At 37.0% G+C, this 17332-nt stretch overlaps 1 protein-coding gene across 1 annotated transcript; it reads left to right on the top strand.

The window, feature by feature from the left end:
• The first annotated feature begins 11492 nt into the window (after positions 1 to 11492).
• On the top strand, positions 11493 to 16881 carry LOC115743570 (glucomannan 4-beta-mannosyltransferase 9-like). The gene is made up of 9 exons (XM_030678411.1): positions 11493 to 11822; positions 11921 to 12019; positions 12163 to 12415; positions 14649 to 14759; positions 15287 to 15423; positions 15913 to 16026; positions 16112 to 16311; positions 16419 to 16613; positions 16719 to 16881. Exons 1-9 carry the CDS (start codon positions 11493 to 11495, stop codon positions 16879 to 16881), a joined length of 1602 nt encoding a protein of 533 aa, XP_030534271.1.
• The last annotated feature ends 451 nt before the right edge of the window (positions 16882 to 17332 follow it).

The raw sequence follows: 17332 nt of genomic DNA, 5'->3' as shown, positions 1-17332 counted from the left end.
CTCAACTAATAAAGATAGGTATCGGTACATGCACAAGCTGGTACATGCGTCTTGGAAGTTCATCAACAATAGCCTCGATATACATGAATTTGGTTTAATTTCTAACAACATATGTGAAAATCGGGGACGCCAACTAACCTTCTCAATCTGCTCCTAGAAATCAGAAGGCGAGCTCAAGAAATTGGAAAAAGTCTTCGAGCACGATCGCTTTGAAGCCCTAGGGGAATGCAAAAGGAGAGATTCGAGCACTCGGTGAACCCTCACTCATGAAAAAGAAGAAGAATTGCATAGGAAGAGAAAAAAGGGGAAGAAGAAGCTACATAGACCACGACCTTCCCCGGGCCGCGGCGGGGCACTTCAGCTCTAGCGCGCTAACCTGCTTCTCCACCATCTCCGACTCTGGACCTAATCCAAAAAAAAACGGAGCCGCCTCCTTCCCTCTTCAAACCAATGTCGTCCTTAATCGTCGTGTCCAAAGGCTGCCGTTGCCGGAGAATGGTAACCTTCCCCATCACAAGGCCGTTGGCCTTGCTGCACCGGAATCGTCGGAGTTCCATCTCTTCGAGACCGTCCACTTTGACCGGCCGAGCACGGACCGCGTCCTCTGCTGAAAATGAAAAGGAAAGTAGCAGCTCTTGAGGACTTACGAAAAAACCTTTAGCGAGAAAGAGGGGAAAATGAAGGTGTCAAGAGAGGAAGAAGCATGTGACAAAGATGGAAAAATGATTTCCTCTTTTGAGAAATGGAAATTATTGAAAAGGATATTTTATGTCAAAAGAAAAAATATTTTCTTTTGATCATTCATTTTTCGCATCCCAAACATCGAAAATTATGGAAAAAGTTTTCTTGAAAAATATTATTTCGTGAAATAAACGAAGTCCTTAGTATGCTAATTGGCTTTTCTCCAACTAATGCATAATAGGTGTTGGATACGAAACCCTATTCTATCTAAGATCTAATTTGCGGAAACATGCCCAATTCATCACTTGTATCACTGATCAAAACGACTATATTATGAGAACATATCGTAATTGTCACGGGTTAGATGCCCCTTTGCGTTCTCGAGAGTTCCTTCATGTCGAATGTGATTCAACAGTGGGGAGGAGAGAATGTCATCATTGTTTTTATGTTTCTTAAAAGCGACTAACCGATTTAGAAAGATAGGGAGAGCATATGTTTTGAAGTCTCTTGAAGAGATGTGACCTTTCATTTAAATTAGCAGATAACTGCTAGTGGGTAGGTGTGATTGCTCGCATGGGCGCACACCGTAAGACCCATGGACCTACATCTCCCACTCGCCTATGTAGGGCAAACAACTCCCACATGCCCACGGAGGACATACAACTCCCACTCGTCTACAGTGGACCAAGCATAATTCTCTTTATCTTTGTAAAGTTCATATTGACAAATAACACGTGCGACCAGCATACATTGAGAGCTCATTGTCATACATCCGTTGGGAGTCTATGACAGCTCATAATGGACATAATCAAAGGTGAATTTTTGTATGTTGTACTCTAGATCGATCGATCACATATGTATCTCTCTCTAGATCTCATTTATAGTATGAGACGATAAATTCACAGTTATTATCACACTAAATGATCATAACTAACCGGTCTGTGAATATAATCCATAATGTGACTTGAAAACTCTAAATCGATCTTCCTCCTCCATTAGACCTCTCAATCTCAATTTAACTCATTTTTCTATAAATGTCCCTTTAGATCGAATCAATTTCATGATCATAGGCAACACTCTAAAATAGCGAACACTAAGTAGAAATCTCGATAATAATGAAGAGTTGTGAGGATACCAAAATAAGAAATTCTTATCCTCAAGAGTTTCATACGGCTTAAAAAAGTTGAGATCTAAACTTTTGCCTACTCTCATTGGTCGATTCATGCATACGTAATATGAAATATGTATTACGGTATTTTCTCCTCCCCCATGGAGCGTATGTCTTTCTATTTTAATACCATACGGATAATAGCTTAGACACACTTAATATCTAACTCGAGTTCACGTAATAACTCCAGCCAATAGTTTCCATCAAAACTCTCATATGGCAATAAGGACAAATAAAGTGTAATATGTGAGTTATTTAACTTTCGGATATTATAAATATTAAGTCCTCGTATGAATATTCTATTAAGGCGACACAAGTATTTTAAGCTTGAGCTCTCAATTATCACCTAGACAATAAGCTTATAATTGTCTCGTCTCTATTCATCACACAAGAAATAGACGCGATTACCCTTATGAGTGGGCTAATCTCTCATCTGTCCAACATACCTTCTCAAAATAATGCATCAAGCATTAACATGTATGAATATCAAATAGACTTATAGACATCCATATTGATAAACAACATCATCAACTGGGAACATTTAAGGGAAAATACAAATATTCAATACATTAACCTCTACGCAATCCTAAAGTCTTTACATGATTTAGGAAAACATCTTTAGGAATCGGTTTTTTCATAAGATATGCTAACATATTATGCGTAGATATATACCGTAGGTTTACATCCTTTCGTGCTACCATATTCTTGATATAGTTATACTTAATGTCTATGTGTTCGGTCTTCTTGTAGAACTTAGGATCCTTAGTGTAAGCTATTGCTACCTGACTATCACAATAAACCTTTACAGGATTTGCAGCATCTCTACTAACACCCAAATGATCCATAAATCTTCTAAGCCAAACATCATCTTGTGCCGCAGCTAATAATGCTACGTACTCGCCTTATGTAGATAAGGCCGTACATTGTTGTTTCTTACTGCTCCACGATATGGCGTCATTATTCAATAAGAATACGTTTCCAGAAGTAGATTTCCTATCATCTAAATCTCCTCCCCGGTCAGCATCAAGATAGCCCTTAAGGTACGGATCACTTCCTTGAAATATCAGCGAGTAATTAGCGATTGCTTTCGGATACCTCGGGATTCTCTCAATAACAATCCAATGTGCTAGACCTGGATTGGATTAGTATCTACCGACCAGTCTAACCGCATAACAAATATTAGGTCTGGTACATATCATAGCATACATGAGACTTCCAACAAGACTGACATATGCAACTTTTTCATTTGCTCTTGTTCATATTGAGTTTTAGGACACATTCTACAACTTAAACCTTCACCTTTTACAGTAGGAGTATCAATGGGTTTGCAATCTTGTATACGAAATCGTTTAAGAACTTTATTAATGTACGTCCCTTGCAAAAGAGACAATAACTTTTTCAAACGATCTCTCGAAATCTTAACTCCAAGAATGTATGTAGCTTCACCCATATATTTCATTTCAAAATTAGAAGATAGCCAACTTTTAACTGTCTTGATAAGCTCCACATTGCTTCCAGCAATCAGCAAATCATCGACATATAATAATAAAATTACAAAAGGATATACAAGCAATTATCTTCATTAATCGTGTTAAAATCATATGCTACTATGGCATTATGAAAGTGTATATACTATTACTTTGAAGACCGCTTAAGGCCATATATCGATCTCAGAAGTCAACATACTTTATGTTCTTAGTCTTTGGCAACAAATCCAATAGGTTGCTCCATATAAATTTATTCTTCTAATTCTTTGTTAAGAAAAGCAGTCTTTATATCAATTTGATGTAACTCTAGATCCAAACTGGCTATTATTGCCAAGATAAGGCGAACTAAAGTAAATCTCACCACAGGAGAAAAAATTTCCTCATAGTCAATTCCTTCCTATTAGTTGTATCCTTTCGCAACAAGGCGAGTCTTATACCTTTCAATTGAGCCATCAAATTTTCGCTTTATTTTGAGAACCCACTTGTTCCCAATAGCCTTATGTCCTTTTGGGAGATCAACTAATTCCCAAACTTGGTTTGACTCCATGGAGTTCATTTCCTCTTCCATCGTATCTATCCATTTTTCCTTGTCGGGACGAGATAGAGCATCATTTACATTCCTTGGCTCATTCTTTTCTAGTGGAGAGATCATGAAAACTTTCCCTTCAATATCAAAGCGTCGATGAGGAATGTTTTTGCGACTTGCTCGCCGAGGAGATTATTGTACTAAGGGTACTTCATTCTCTATTACGCTCCTACTCGGACCGGATAATGGTGTTATTTCATCAAGTGATTGTAATTGAGACCGGTTCATACTCAACACCCCACTTCTCACATTACTCCCACTTGGATCATTATATCCAATTGTCCCATTATCCGATCTAAGGTCTCAAATAAGGAATAGTCTTCACCTATTTCGCCTTTTCTCGGAAATTCATTCTCTAAGAATGTGACATCTCGTGATTCAAATTCAGTTATACTTTCGTTTTCTTGCTTGCCTATGAACACATACCCTTTTGAGTGTTACGAGTATCTTATGAAGATACTCTTTTTCCCTCTTAGTCCCAATTTTCCATATTTATAAGTAGACTCATGAGTATAAGCAGCACAACTCCAAGATTTAAGAAAGTTCAAATTAGGTTTTCCACCTATCCACAATTTATATGGGGTGGAAGGGACTAATTTGGAAGGCACACGGTTAAACAGATAGGCGACGATCAATGAAGCATCGCCCCAAAAAGTGATCGGTAAATTAGTTTGCGTCATCATGGACCAAACTATTTGAAGTAAGGTTCTGTTTCTTCTCTCAACTACTCCATTTTGTTGAGGAGTATATGGAATGGATAACTATTTATCTATTCCCTTTTTATCACATAAATCTCTAAACCGATCGGATATATACTCTCGACCTCGATCGGATCTCAATGCTTTTATGTTCTTGTCTTACTGATTTTCCATTAAGGTCATAAATTTCTTCAAGCAACTCAATGCTTCGAATTTATGAGAAATCAGATAGACATATCTAAATCGAGTATAATCATCAATAAATGTGATAAAATAAACAGCACCGTGCCTTGCTTTCACATTCATTGAACCACAAATGTCCGTATGGATTAGTTGCAAAGGAAAATCGGCTCTTGTGCCCTTTCCAAATGGCTTTCGTGTAATTTTCCTAGCTAGGCAATGCTCACAAACAGGCAAGTTGACTTTTTCAATATTGCCTAATAAGCTATCTTTGGCTAATCTATTCATTCTCTGTTAGTCAATATGACCAAGCCTAGCATGCTAAATATTCACATCATTCTCGCTAGAATTGGAAGATGCAAATGGGGAGTAACAAATATTCACATTAGTGTTTTTAACATCCAACACAATAAAGCCATCAACAAAATAACATAAACCATAGAAAGTTGACCTAACAACAAATCCACACCATTGTCATGAAAATTCATACAAAAATCAAGTTTGAATAACACCAACACAGAGATAAGATTTCGACGAATCTCTAGAGCGTACAGGACATTGTATAGGAATAAAGTGCATCCGCCACGTATAATTAGTTTGCGGGTGCCAATTCTTTTAACTTCCACTCTGAAATTATTCCCTACATAAATCCACTTCACTCCACGTGGAATTCGTCGAAACTCCACAAAGGTACTTCTGTCTCTAGCTACATGGTCCGTAGCGCTTGAGTCTACAGTCCACAAAGGATGAGATTCAGTTAAAAATACATAACTTGATACATAACTAACACTTTTAAGTGTATAAAGGGTTTCTACCTTCTTTGAATTGCCACAATCACAAGCGAAGTGACTCTTCTTACTACAATCATAACATTTCATCCTTGAAATGTTTTTCTTCACGGGACGCTTCCCTTTTTCATGCTTATCAAACTTCAATTTCTTGGCAGATGGTTCCGCTTCTTTACCTATCCTCTTTATGAACTTGCCAAAACGCTTGCGCTTAGAGCTCAAAGCTCCATCCGAGCCAAATCCAGCAAAATATACATCAGACTATATCTTAGCCGACATAAGGTGATCCTCCTCCAGGTCCAAGTGGTGCATAGCATCTTCGAAGGTCTTGACATTCTCATTATGGGTCAAGTTAACTTTCATGTGCTCCCAGCTATGGAGTAAAGAGCGAATCACTACCTGTACTTGTTGTTCATCAAATAATGTGTGACCTGCATCTTCCAACTCACTAATCATATTCGATATTTCCTCAAATGTTGTCTCATATTATACCCATGTAGCATCTTATATGTGTTACATCCGATTGTAAGTTGTCTCAACTTATTGATAGAAGCCTATCCAAATCTAGCCTTTAATGCGTCCTACATATCTTTTACATTCTCATGCTGCCTGAACTCTCACATGATATTATTATCTATGCTGCTCAACAACGTAATGCGATCGGTTGAATTCTTTTTCTTCCAAGTAGCGAAGGATTTCTTATCCCTCCCGTGATGTACAGTAGTTCCATCATCCGGCTCAATCGTGATCGGGTTAAGAGCTTCCAGTACCTCCAGCTCTTCTAGCATATATTGGATTTTCATATTCTAGATCTCATAATTTTCACCTTTTAACTTATCGCTCTTATTGAGCTCAGCCACAATATTCTCCGAAGTCGATGCCATTGTATTTGAATATGAGGCAATTTAGACATTTTGCACGAATAATTAAAGTCCATTTGAATGCAATGAATGCATCATATTCATGCATCTTAATTATATTGACATGTCGTTTATAAAAGATCCTAGAATCAACAGTTCACCAAGTTCCCCATCATCATCTAAGAATTCTAATCCGAAACTAACATCAATACAGTCATCCAACTATGTTCATCATAAGGTTACTAAAACTTATGAACATTCCCACTCAAATATATAACAAAGATATGTATAATACATTGCAATAAATAATCAAATGCCATCATTGTTCAAATAAGAACATTTAATAATCATAATATCCTCAAAGAACATCATTTCAACAAAAATAAGTTCATAAACGTCTCCTATACATACATAGGAATAAAACTATTATAGGAATGAATTTAAAGATAATCTCGGGTTATCACCCTATCGTTGGTTTCAACATTGACCCATGTAACTTTCTTCGTACAAGGAAGAGAATCCTCAAGGTCTCTCGGAGGATTTTTGACTAAATTAGGAACCCATATCAATTCCTTTGGAAAACCCATCCGAGGACCCTTGGTTTTACGCTAGGGCGCGTTCTGTCTATGCCAAGACCCATTCATACCAAGTGACGACATCTTCCTTGCCCCGACCTCTATGAACTCATGTAAGAAATGTAGCACGAACTCCTTCTATGTGATGTAATCAAGCCATGTACAAGTGATCAATCCATGCATTCCTCGGACATAGAGTTCCTTATTGCATAAAATGCATCTTCCGGGGTTACTTCATATCCATCCCAAATGATCTCTTGGATCATATTGTTGACCGTTTTTTCATGGGTTATAATGTCGCATACATTATCCCATCGATAATGGCCCAATCGTTTAATATTTTCATCAAGGGCATGTCTTTGCTCGGGTCTTCTAAGTCTTGAAAGCGTTTTTGCACCTCGCCCTTCCACATATCCTTAGGGCCTGGTCTCGATGTCATTGTTCCTACAATTGATGCATAACAAAATGGATTACTAAAATCCATCAAACATTTAATTATTACAAACATATCATAACTAAGGACAAGTAAATCAAGGTATTAAACAAGCCCCTAGAGATTAATCGGCTTTTCTTTTTGTCAACGGTCAACGGGTCAATGGGTCGGTTGGATCTCGGGCCGGGTCCTTGACCGGGTCTAAGGCAAGTCATGGGTCGGATTAGACTTAAATAGAATTGGATCTTGAATATCCTAAACTGAATTTAGGAAAATTTAAAAACAGGGTTAGAATTATCTTAAACCGGAATAAGGATAGGCTAAATTGAGTTCAAGATAGGCGAAAAAGGGTTTCCAGAAGGCCGGCATGAGCCATACATGTGGACGCATGAAGCCCACACACGCCTACCCCTCCGGAGCGTGCGGGCTACTCCGACGGCCTCCAACGATGAGCCACCCCACAAATTTCTTATCTCGTCGATATGAACATAGTGGTCTATACAAACATAAATTTTGTTGAATGAAAAATGACGAAAAAGGGGCGATACGTCGTAGCCTCAAGGAAGTCCGCCCTTAGCGGCACGTGGCGCGCGTGCGGCCGTTGCCGGCGTCACCTTGTGACGTGGGACCACTCGAAACGATCATCTCGACGAGCCCATTCCAATTATGTATTCAAAAACTATTTTCATTTCACAAAACATAAACAATAACTCATGAACAAGAACGATACAATTAGGGTTATTTTCTCTCAAAAATATGAAATTATCGGTAAAAAAATTAGGAAACAAGGAATTCAGCTACGATACCAGTGTTGGATATGAAACCCTATTAGATCTAAGATCTAATTTGTCGAAACATGCCCAATTCATCACTTGTATCACCGATTAGAACGAGTATATCACGAGGACATCTCGTAATTGTCACAAGTTAGATACCCCTTTGAGATCTCAAGAGTTCCTTCGTGTCGAACGTGATTCAACAGTGAGGAGGAGAGAATGTCGTCGTTGTTTTTCTGTTTCTTGAAAGCGACCGACTAATTCACAAGATAGGGAGAGCGTATGTTTTTTACATCTCTTGAAGAGACGTGACTTTTTGTTTGAATTAGCGGATAACCGCTAGTGGGCAGGTGTGATTGCCTACATGGGCGCTCACCATAAGACCCATGAACCTATAGCGGGTAAAAGTTCTCTTTAGATTTGTCTTTTGAAATGACGGATTGTATCCACTGAATGAAATGCAAGAGTGCATGAGTATTAGATATTGATCAATAGATCAGAAAATTCCATTTTGCCATTATAAATACATGAATTAATGACCTAGGTTGCGGAACCTTAATTTCATAATGGTAAAAGACATTAGAAGTGTCAAAGTTTATGTAAGGCACTCACTTTGATATCAAAATTTTTTCATTAGCTCACTTAAGTGTCAAATCGGAGAAAAAAGGATCACTTAAGCGCCAATGACGAGAGATTCTACCCAACTAATTACATGTCATTTATTTTTAATTTTTAATATTACGTGATAATTTTTTAAAAAAAGAATCAGTCCATGTGGACTTTTAAAGTAAAAGGTAAGCTAAACTTTTTTGAAAAATTAAATCAAATAGAAAAATAAGCTACAAAAATAAAAAGTAAAAAAAAAGCTTTGGGGTGGTTTGAAGCGACGAGGGATCGTTGCTAATGGCCCGCGGGTGTGGGGGATGGCCGGTGACCCCATTGACAAGAAGCGAGGGAACACTAAACTCGGGCGAACACAGTGGCTACTACTTGTAAGTTTGAAGCTCCAAGCCCGAGAAGGAGGGCTTGTCAATGCTTCAACCAAAGAAGCACCATTTAACTAAAGCGAACACCATATGTGATTTTCAAATTGGTCCCTTGGATGAGTGTTCTCTAGCTAAACATTCAACCGACTTCTGAGTTTTGCGGGAGATTTTGCACTAGGATCAACAGAGAAGGCTGCGACCAAGAATAAAGAACAATAACGCACACAAATCAAAATCTAGATAGCAAAAAAGGGCAATCTAAGCGAGGATTTCGGCCTGAAAATTCAAATCCTCAAAGGTCACACTGAAGGTCACACGGAAACAAATCGGATGCACAAGGAAGAGCAGGAAATGGAAATCAATTCACAAAATCTCACACCAAAAGCCACAATTGAAGGCGTGGAACTGCGTCGAACCCGCTTGAAGGAGCTCGATCAATAAACCTCGAAGCCAGTAGAAAGCAACAGACAAAAAAAAAAAAAAAAAAGAGGTAGGGTCTCTTCATGGCCGGGCAATCGAAAGCTGCTAACCGTAGGCCCTTGCTTACTATCGGGTTGCCGGCCACTAGCCGGGCTTGGCAACCCCACGCCACCCATCCCCTACCATTGTCGACAATAATGGGATAGCGGGCAACCTTGCCTTCTCTTTTCTTATTTTCATCTTTTTTTAGTTATTTTTTATTTTTAATATTACCTTTTAATGTTTAGATTTTTTTACTACTGATTGGGATCCTCTCGCGAGCCTTGTAGGATTAGCTTATTATTAAAAAAAATGCCACATAAGATTTCTAAGAAAGTTCACCGGAATTAGCATTTAAATAATCATTTTTCAAAAAAAAAAATTGGTACTTGAGTGATTAAAAAAAATTTGGTCCCCAAAGTGAGCTCGTACAGAAATTTTGACACTTCTAGTGTTCTTACGCCGTTTCATAACAATAAAACATAGAAAAAGGCACAAAAAAAAAAGTGCCAGAACAAATGAGTAAGCATGTCAAAAAACCAAAATGAAAGAATACTTTTGTAGCGGAACTACTATATGATCACAAGTACCTAAACAAAAATTGAAAGTTGTGAATAGACTATCTCCGAAAAAAAAGAATAGATGGAGAGCACTATTTCCACCTCTATTTTATCTAAGTCATTCCTTTTTTTCTAGTTAACTCCGAAATACCCTCCTCACTCTCTTCAATTTATTTTTTCTTTTTTATGTGGCTAATCCATAAAACTGCATTTAATTCTATCATCTCTCCCATCAATTTCACAATACAAATGCTCCATTACACCCCTCAAGACATCAATTTATCACATCTTGTTGTCATTTTGCCTAGAGAATGTTGTTAATTTTAATTATGGTTTCACATTTTCATTTAGAAGAAATTTATATTTATGATAGCTAATGAACACACTATTAATTGCTTTTTTCAAGTAGTGTCAGTGAAACTATATTTCAATGTCAAAGATTTAAATATACTTTAATTATTTGGCCGATCTTGATAAAAAAAAATGGAAAAGAAAAAGTAATGAAAATATGAAAAAGGTTGATTTGTTAAAAGCATGATCAAATGTCCATCATATTTATATCTAGATCATGTGTAAATATTAAAAAAGGATACACACACACACACATATATATAATACTTCTTGCTGTTCAACTTATGATATGAAGAAAGTAAATAACATCAATTGTCAATTCAATCTCATAGCAAGTGAGTCAAAATTTTAAAATATGCTTAAAAATTTTTCCTAAAAAAATTGAAAGTGCAAAATGTGTAAATAAATCTGCAGCCCCATCTTGTAATTTTTGTTAAAATGTGAAAAGCTTAAAACAAAGCATAAATAAGCGATATTTCACTTTAGAAACCTACAAATTTGCATCATGCCCCTTTGCAAGAAGCGAGCTCTTGAGCTCCCAAGGGGTACTCAAAAGTAAATTTGCACACCCATTGACCAATATAAATGGTAGGGTTCGTTCCCATTCTTTTTGAGATGCTTGAATTTAACCATGGAAAGCACGACAACGTTAGTATGTCTCGGATTTGTATTGTCGAATAGAGGCCTTACATCTATTTAAAGGGACAGTTTAGAACATGAGGCTAGAGAAGATCTAGGTCTGTGAGAAATCAAATCTCTCTCCCAGCTTGTCTTCATTGATATCTCCATTTCTATCTCTCCTCACTTTCTGGTTCCTGTACTGTCTTTTCACATATTGGCTTCAAATTTTAGATCGTCCTCCATTTTCCCTTTCAGACGCAAGTTATTCTATTCTTGTTAAAAAATGAATCCTCTATCCACGACAAATTTTCTTCCAGATACTTTTCAGGGAGCCGGAGATGATATTGCCATGCAAATACAATTGCTATGGACGTTGTTGAAAGCTCCATTGATTACACCGTTCCTGAATATGGCTATTCTTCTATGTTCAACCATGTCTTTGATGCTGTTCATTGAAAAGGTTTACATGAGCATCGTCATTGTCTTTGTGAAGGCGCTCGGTCAAGAACCCGAGAAGCGTTACAGATGGGAACCGATGGAAGACGACGTCGAAGCGGGTAACTCTGCTTATCCCATGGTTCTTGTCCAAATCCCGATGTACAACGAAAGAGAGGTTTTCTTCCTTCTTCCTCCATTTGATAGTGCATTGTAGACTTTTATCAGAATCAGCTTTGTTCTATTTGCTTGATGACGTAGTTTCGGGTTGATCAGGTTTATCGGTTCTCCATAGAAGCCGCCTGTGGACTCTCATGGCCTTCGGATCATATGATAATCCAAGTCCTTGACGATTCGACTGATCCAACCATTAAGGTACCAAGAAAACCACCATGCCACTTGTAGATCGTTTCATTCAACAAACCCAATGAAAACCCTAGTTTTTTTCTCTGAGTTTACTAATTAAAGACAGTTTTTTGTAAGTTTAAATATATGTACTTTTTGCATGAAAACGATAGGATATGGTGAAGCTAGAGTGCCAAAGATGGCAAAGCAAAGGAATCAACATTAAGTATGAGATAAGGGACAACAGAAATGGGTACAAAGCTGGGGCTCTCAGGGAAGGCATGAAGAGAAGCTACGTGAAGCAATGCGATTTTGTTGCCATCTTTGACGCTGATTTTCAGCCGGAGCCTGATTTTTTAAGACGAACCATTCCTTTTCTTGTTCACAACCCTGAACTGGCTCTCGTTCAAGCTCGATGGACGTTCGGTAATCTCTCAGCTTACCAGCATTTTTCATGCACATTACAGGTTTCTGGGCTTGATCACCAGCTAGTAATTCCATGTCATTAATTCTCTTATAGAAATTTGCACTGCTTCAGATCATTTTGGTTTTTCCTCTACGAAAGATATGATAAAAACGTCGTAAGGATTATGAACGGTTAGATGTCAACTAAAATCGTAAGTAAATTGCTCTTGAATGTTCAATCATTCGATAATCGGAGTCTTTCTTTGATGAATGAGGCAATTAGTAAATCACCTGACATTACAAAATCTGAATGTATGTTTAATAAGGTCTCACAACTTTATGCAACGTTACAATAATTTTAGCACAACGATGTTACTCCAAATAAGTTTTTTCATTATATAAATAATAGTTATGTTCTTTTTTTATTTTTTGTAGCACAAATTCCCAAATAACCCACAGTGTATATGTCCCCTTAATCCGAGTTGCATAGGTTCAATTTACTGGACAAAACCAATAATAGCTGAAGATTGCTTGGGAAATTTCCCCTTAAATAAACACAAGATTCTGTGATTACTACCATATAATAGACTAGACATGTTTGGTAAAACTAAAAAATGAACGCTGAAATTTGATCATTGACTTTAAAGCATTAATAATATTAATTGTTTGAAACAGAAATAATATATATATATATATATATATATATATATATATTGGATGATAATCTAAAATAGAATACTGAGTATTATTAATTTCTTATAAAACATTGAATTATGAATATTATCTAATCAAGTTCCTCTAGCACCGTATCTGGCCAAGTTATGCTAATATAGCCCCTGGTTCAAGTGCAACATGTACAACATTTTGGTTGTGTTTGCTCGTACAGATTTTTAGCCCATATAGAACTGGATATGATGAGATATAAAATTTATAGATTTTGCTCTATCCTATTAACTACTTGGTGAATTATAGTAATAAAGTCAAATAATCTCATGTCATATCACATCTACTGACAAATTGGAACTGCATATTAATGTAAATGAACCCGAAAATGCACAAATAATGATGGTAAGAATCTCTCTCAATTTAATCATAAAGAAACCACAAATGCATAAACCTCGACAACCTCTAGCAATCAATCCTTGGTTATTGTACCATCTAAATTTTAAATAGCATGGAGTATATCGCAACATTCAAGTGTTCGAGAGTCATAGGTCAGAATGTAAATGAGTTACAGTGATATTAATGAGATAGATATACTAGTAAATGCCAATTCTAGTAAGAGAGAGAAAGAATGGTCATTTAGCTTTGGGATTCCATAAAGTAGAGTGCTTCGACTCTTTCACTATTTTCGTGAAATTTCAACATGAACTCGAGAGAAAGAGCTTTGACTCTCTTGTTGTTTTTCGTGGAATTTGGACATGAACAAAAGAGTTAAGGAGAAGTCACAAAGCTTCAATGCAAAGTCACAGAAGAGGGGAGAAGGAGGGGAGGGTTTTTTTTTTCCTAGAAATCTCATCGCCCCTCATTTTTCGAGAATTACAAAGATCTTTTTCAAGTTTGAATTTATTCATTTAACATCTAGGTTCTTCTACTTTATTTTTATTTACATAATTTTTTTTTTATTTTTCCCTCTCTCTTTTAATTGCTTTTCTTTTTTATTTCTTTTTTATTCCCTTCCATCATTCCTTAAAGATATGTTAACAAATATAATTACCCAATTATATATAGAGTATATATTATCGAATAGAAAAATAGTCAAAAATACTTTAACAATAGGATTAAATAAACATAAAAATTGTTGTTACTTTTGTTTCGTTATTTTGAATCTTGTTATTTTATAATAGAAGCTAAATATTATATATATATATATATAACTGTTTTTTTAATTATATTAATTTACGAAGTTTGTTATTCTAGAAAAATGGATTTTGTGTCATAGCCATAAGAAATCTTATCTATTTTTATCCCACCCCCAACTTGGGAAATTTATATCTAGGGTATATTGCTCTTATAGCAGGCCTTATCCTATCTTGGACAAGAACTAAGCACATGTCTTGCCTTTTATCCTAACTACCAAACATAATTTTTGGATTTTGTGAAATCATACGTAGGTTGTCGTAGCTCACTTGTGGTATGCTCCGCCACACTCGCAAGGAAATTTTCTCATTTTCGTTGATGGAGTTTATCTTAATAAATTGGAGATGCTGATACGATTTGCTTCTCTTGGCATTTTTTTATTTTTTGGCGGCAGTGAACTCGGATGAATGCTTGATGACAAGAATGCAAGAGATGTCATTGGATTACCATTTCATAGTGGAGCAAGAAGTAGGATCCTCCACCTATGCGTTCTTCGGATTTAATGGTAAAAGTCCTACTTTTCCTCACTTATACATTCTTATGTGCAAGAATTACACTAGACAATGCACGGTAATTATTATAGTTGTCACATCGCGCGTGTGGAGGGCGAAGATGAGCTGCGGTTGATGTACTTTGATGGAATCCTACCATTTTCCTGCTAAAATACCGAAGTATTGCCCTTGTGGCAATGACGTGGAATCAAAACAATTGATGATTTATTCAGTATGTCAACAGTTCTCGTTTAAAGATTACTAGAATTCTAGAAAAAAAAAAAAGTGTTGCAAGAAATTTCAAATTTAGTTTCAAAGTTCAAGTAACCTAGAATAAATTTCCCCAGGTAGTTATACGGTTATTACCAAAATTTTTACTCCGCTAATTTCTATGTCGTCACAAGTAAATCAGACTTTTTTCCCCAGAAAATGTTCGAGCTGCTTCTGCAAAATTACTTCTTTACTGAAGTTTCTTTAGAATCATTAATCAAGCCCCACTTTACATTTTTTTTTTTTTTTTTTTTTTTGGGGTTGCGTACAGGAACAGCTGGTGTGTGGAGAATTTCTGCAATTGATGAGGCCGGAGGGTGGAAGGAGCGAACCACCGTGGAAGACATGGATTTAGCCGTTCGCGCAAGTCTTAAAGGATGGAAGTTTGTCTATGTGGGTAGTCTTAAGGTACTGTTTGTTCTGGTAAATTTTTATTTAGGATTAAATACCACGAAAAAATCCAAACTAATACACCTATGACGAATTTACTATAAACTAATTTTTTTTGCCACAAAAAACCCTAGACTAGCACGTCTATGACAAGTTTACTCTATGTTAGTTTCTATTAAATTTGATTAATACCATGAAAATCCTCCCTCCCAAAATGGTACACATATGATAAACAGAGGGTAAAATCCCAAAACTGGTATACTTGTCAACCGCCACATATTATCCAACTCGGCAATTTGACGGTAAAATTTAACAAAAACTAACAAAAGGCAAATTTATCACAAGTATATCAGTTTGGAATTTTTGGTGGTCATAAAATTAGTTTGGGATAAATTTGTGATAGTTGTATCAATTTGGGATTTTTCGTGGTATTAACCCATTTATTTGTTCTTTGTAAAGCAACACAAATAAGTAGAAAGTTGATGTTTCCTTATTGTTCTCACGGAGGTCAAAAGTGAGCTGCCCAGTACCCTCAAGGCTTACCGCTATCAGCAACATCGATGGTCATGTGGTCCTGCAAACCTCTTCAGGAAAATGATTTTGGAGATCATTAAAAACAAGGCGAGCTTCTTCTTTCCATTCCATCATAAACTGTAAAATGAACTGAGAATGATACGATTCCGTAAGCATTTTTTTGCCATTGCAGAAAGTGTCGGCGTGGAAGAAGTTTTACGTGATTTACAGTTTCTTTGTGGTGAGAAAGATCGTAGCTCATATCGTCACTTTCCTCTTCTACTGCATCGTTCTACCGGCGACCGTTTTCGCGCCCGAAGTTGCCGTCCCAAAATGGGCATCTATCTACATTCCTTCAATCATTACTGCTCTAAATGCACTTAGTACGCCCAGGTTGATCTCCTACCACAGTAAAGTTCAAAGCAGAATGGCAAATTCATTGTGCTCTCCTTGGACTAGGGTTTCTACGTATTGTTGTTGATATATCTCACGACTTGCAGATCGCTTCATCTAATGGTTTTTTGGATTCTGTTCGAGAACGTAATGTCGTTACATCGCACCAAGGCTACCATCATCGGCCTACTGGAAGGCAGTAGAGCAAACGAATGGATTGTTACAGAAAAACTAGGAGATGCTCTCAAGAACAAAGCCGGCACCCGAGCTCCCAAAAGAACTCGACCCAGATTCGGCGAAAGGTACAATCTCCTTACGATCGCTCGCATGATTTGGATTCGATTCGATACATTGCTTATTTCAACGGAGACCGATGTTAAGAAGTTAGCTTGAATTTTTGTTTTCAGATTTCACTTCTTAGAGATGGGTGTTGGAGTATACCTTTGCTTTTGCGGCTGTTACGATGTTGCCTTCGGGAAGAATCGCTACTATCTATTTCTTTACGTGCAAGCGATTGCCTTCTTTATCGTGGGCTTCGGATATGTTGGCGTCTTCGTTCCAAAGCTATAGCTTTCTGAAATTGAAGTAAGTCATTGAATTTGCTAATTTCTTGTGCGGTACCTGCATCATTCATTTCGAAAGGATATTACTTTAAGATGGAAAAGCAATTTTTGAAGCAGCAATCTCTCTATACTGTCCTCTCCGAATCATCAACATCATGAGCTTACCAACCAAGAAAGAACTTCTAATCGAATATGTTGATGGATGCAACTAAGAAGGATATTTGATTCATTACCTTCACAATCACCTGATCGATTACTCACTTAGAGAATGATTGATCTGTATGCACATAACAACCAGGAGATCATGACTACTGAGTTGAAGTTCGTGTTGATCGGGACTTCACGGTGGGGAATTCACAACTCCTAGCTTGGTTCGCGTGGAACGTGTTCGGCTTCGAGACAAAGGCCAGCATCTGCATCGAGTTCCACGGGAAGACACTCGTGATCGATCGTAAAAA

The sequence above is a fragment of the Rhodamnia argentea genome, chromosome 7 (genome assembly GCF_020921035.1).
Source record: "Rhodamnia argentea isolate NSW1041297 chromosome 7, ASM2092103v1, whole genome shotgun sequence".
NCBI classification, from domain to species: domain Eukaryota; kingdom Viridiplantae; phylum Streptophyta; class Magnoliopsida; order Myrtales; family Myrtaceae; genus Rhodamnia; species Rhodamnia argentea.
The sequence above is the reverse complement of the archived record's forward strand: the minus strand, read 5'-3'. Positions and strand labels throughout refer to the sequence as shown.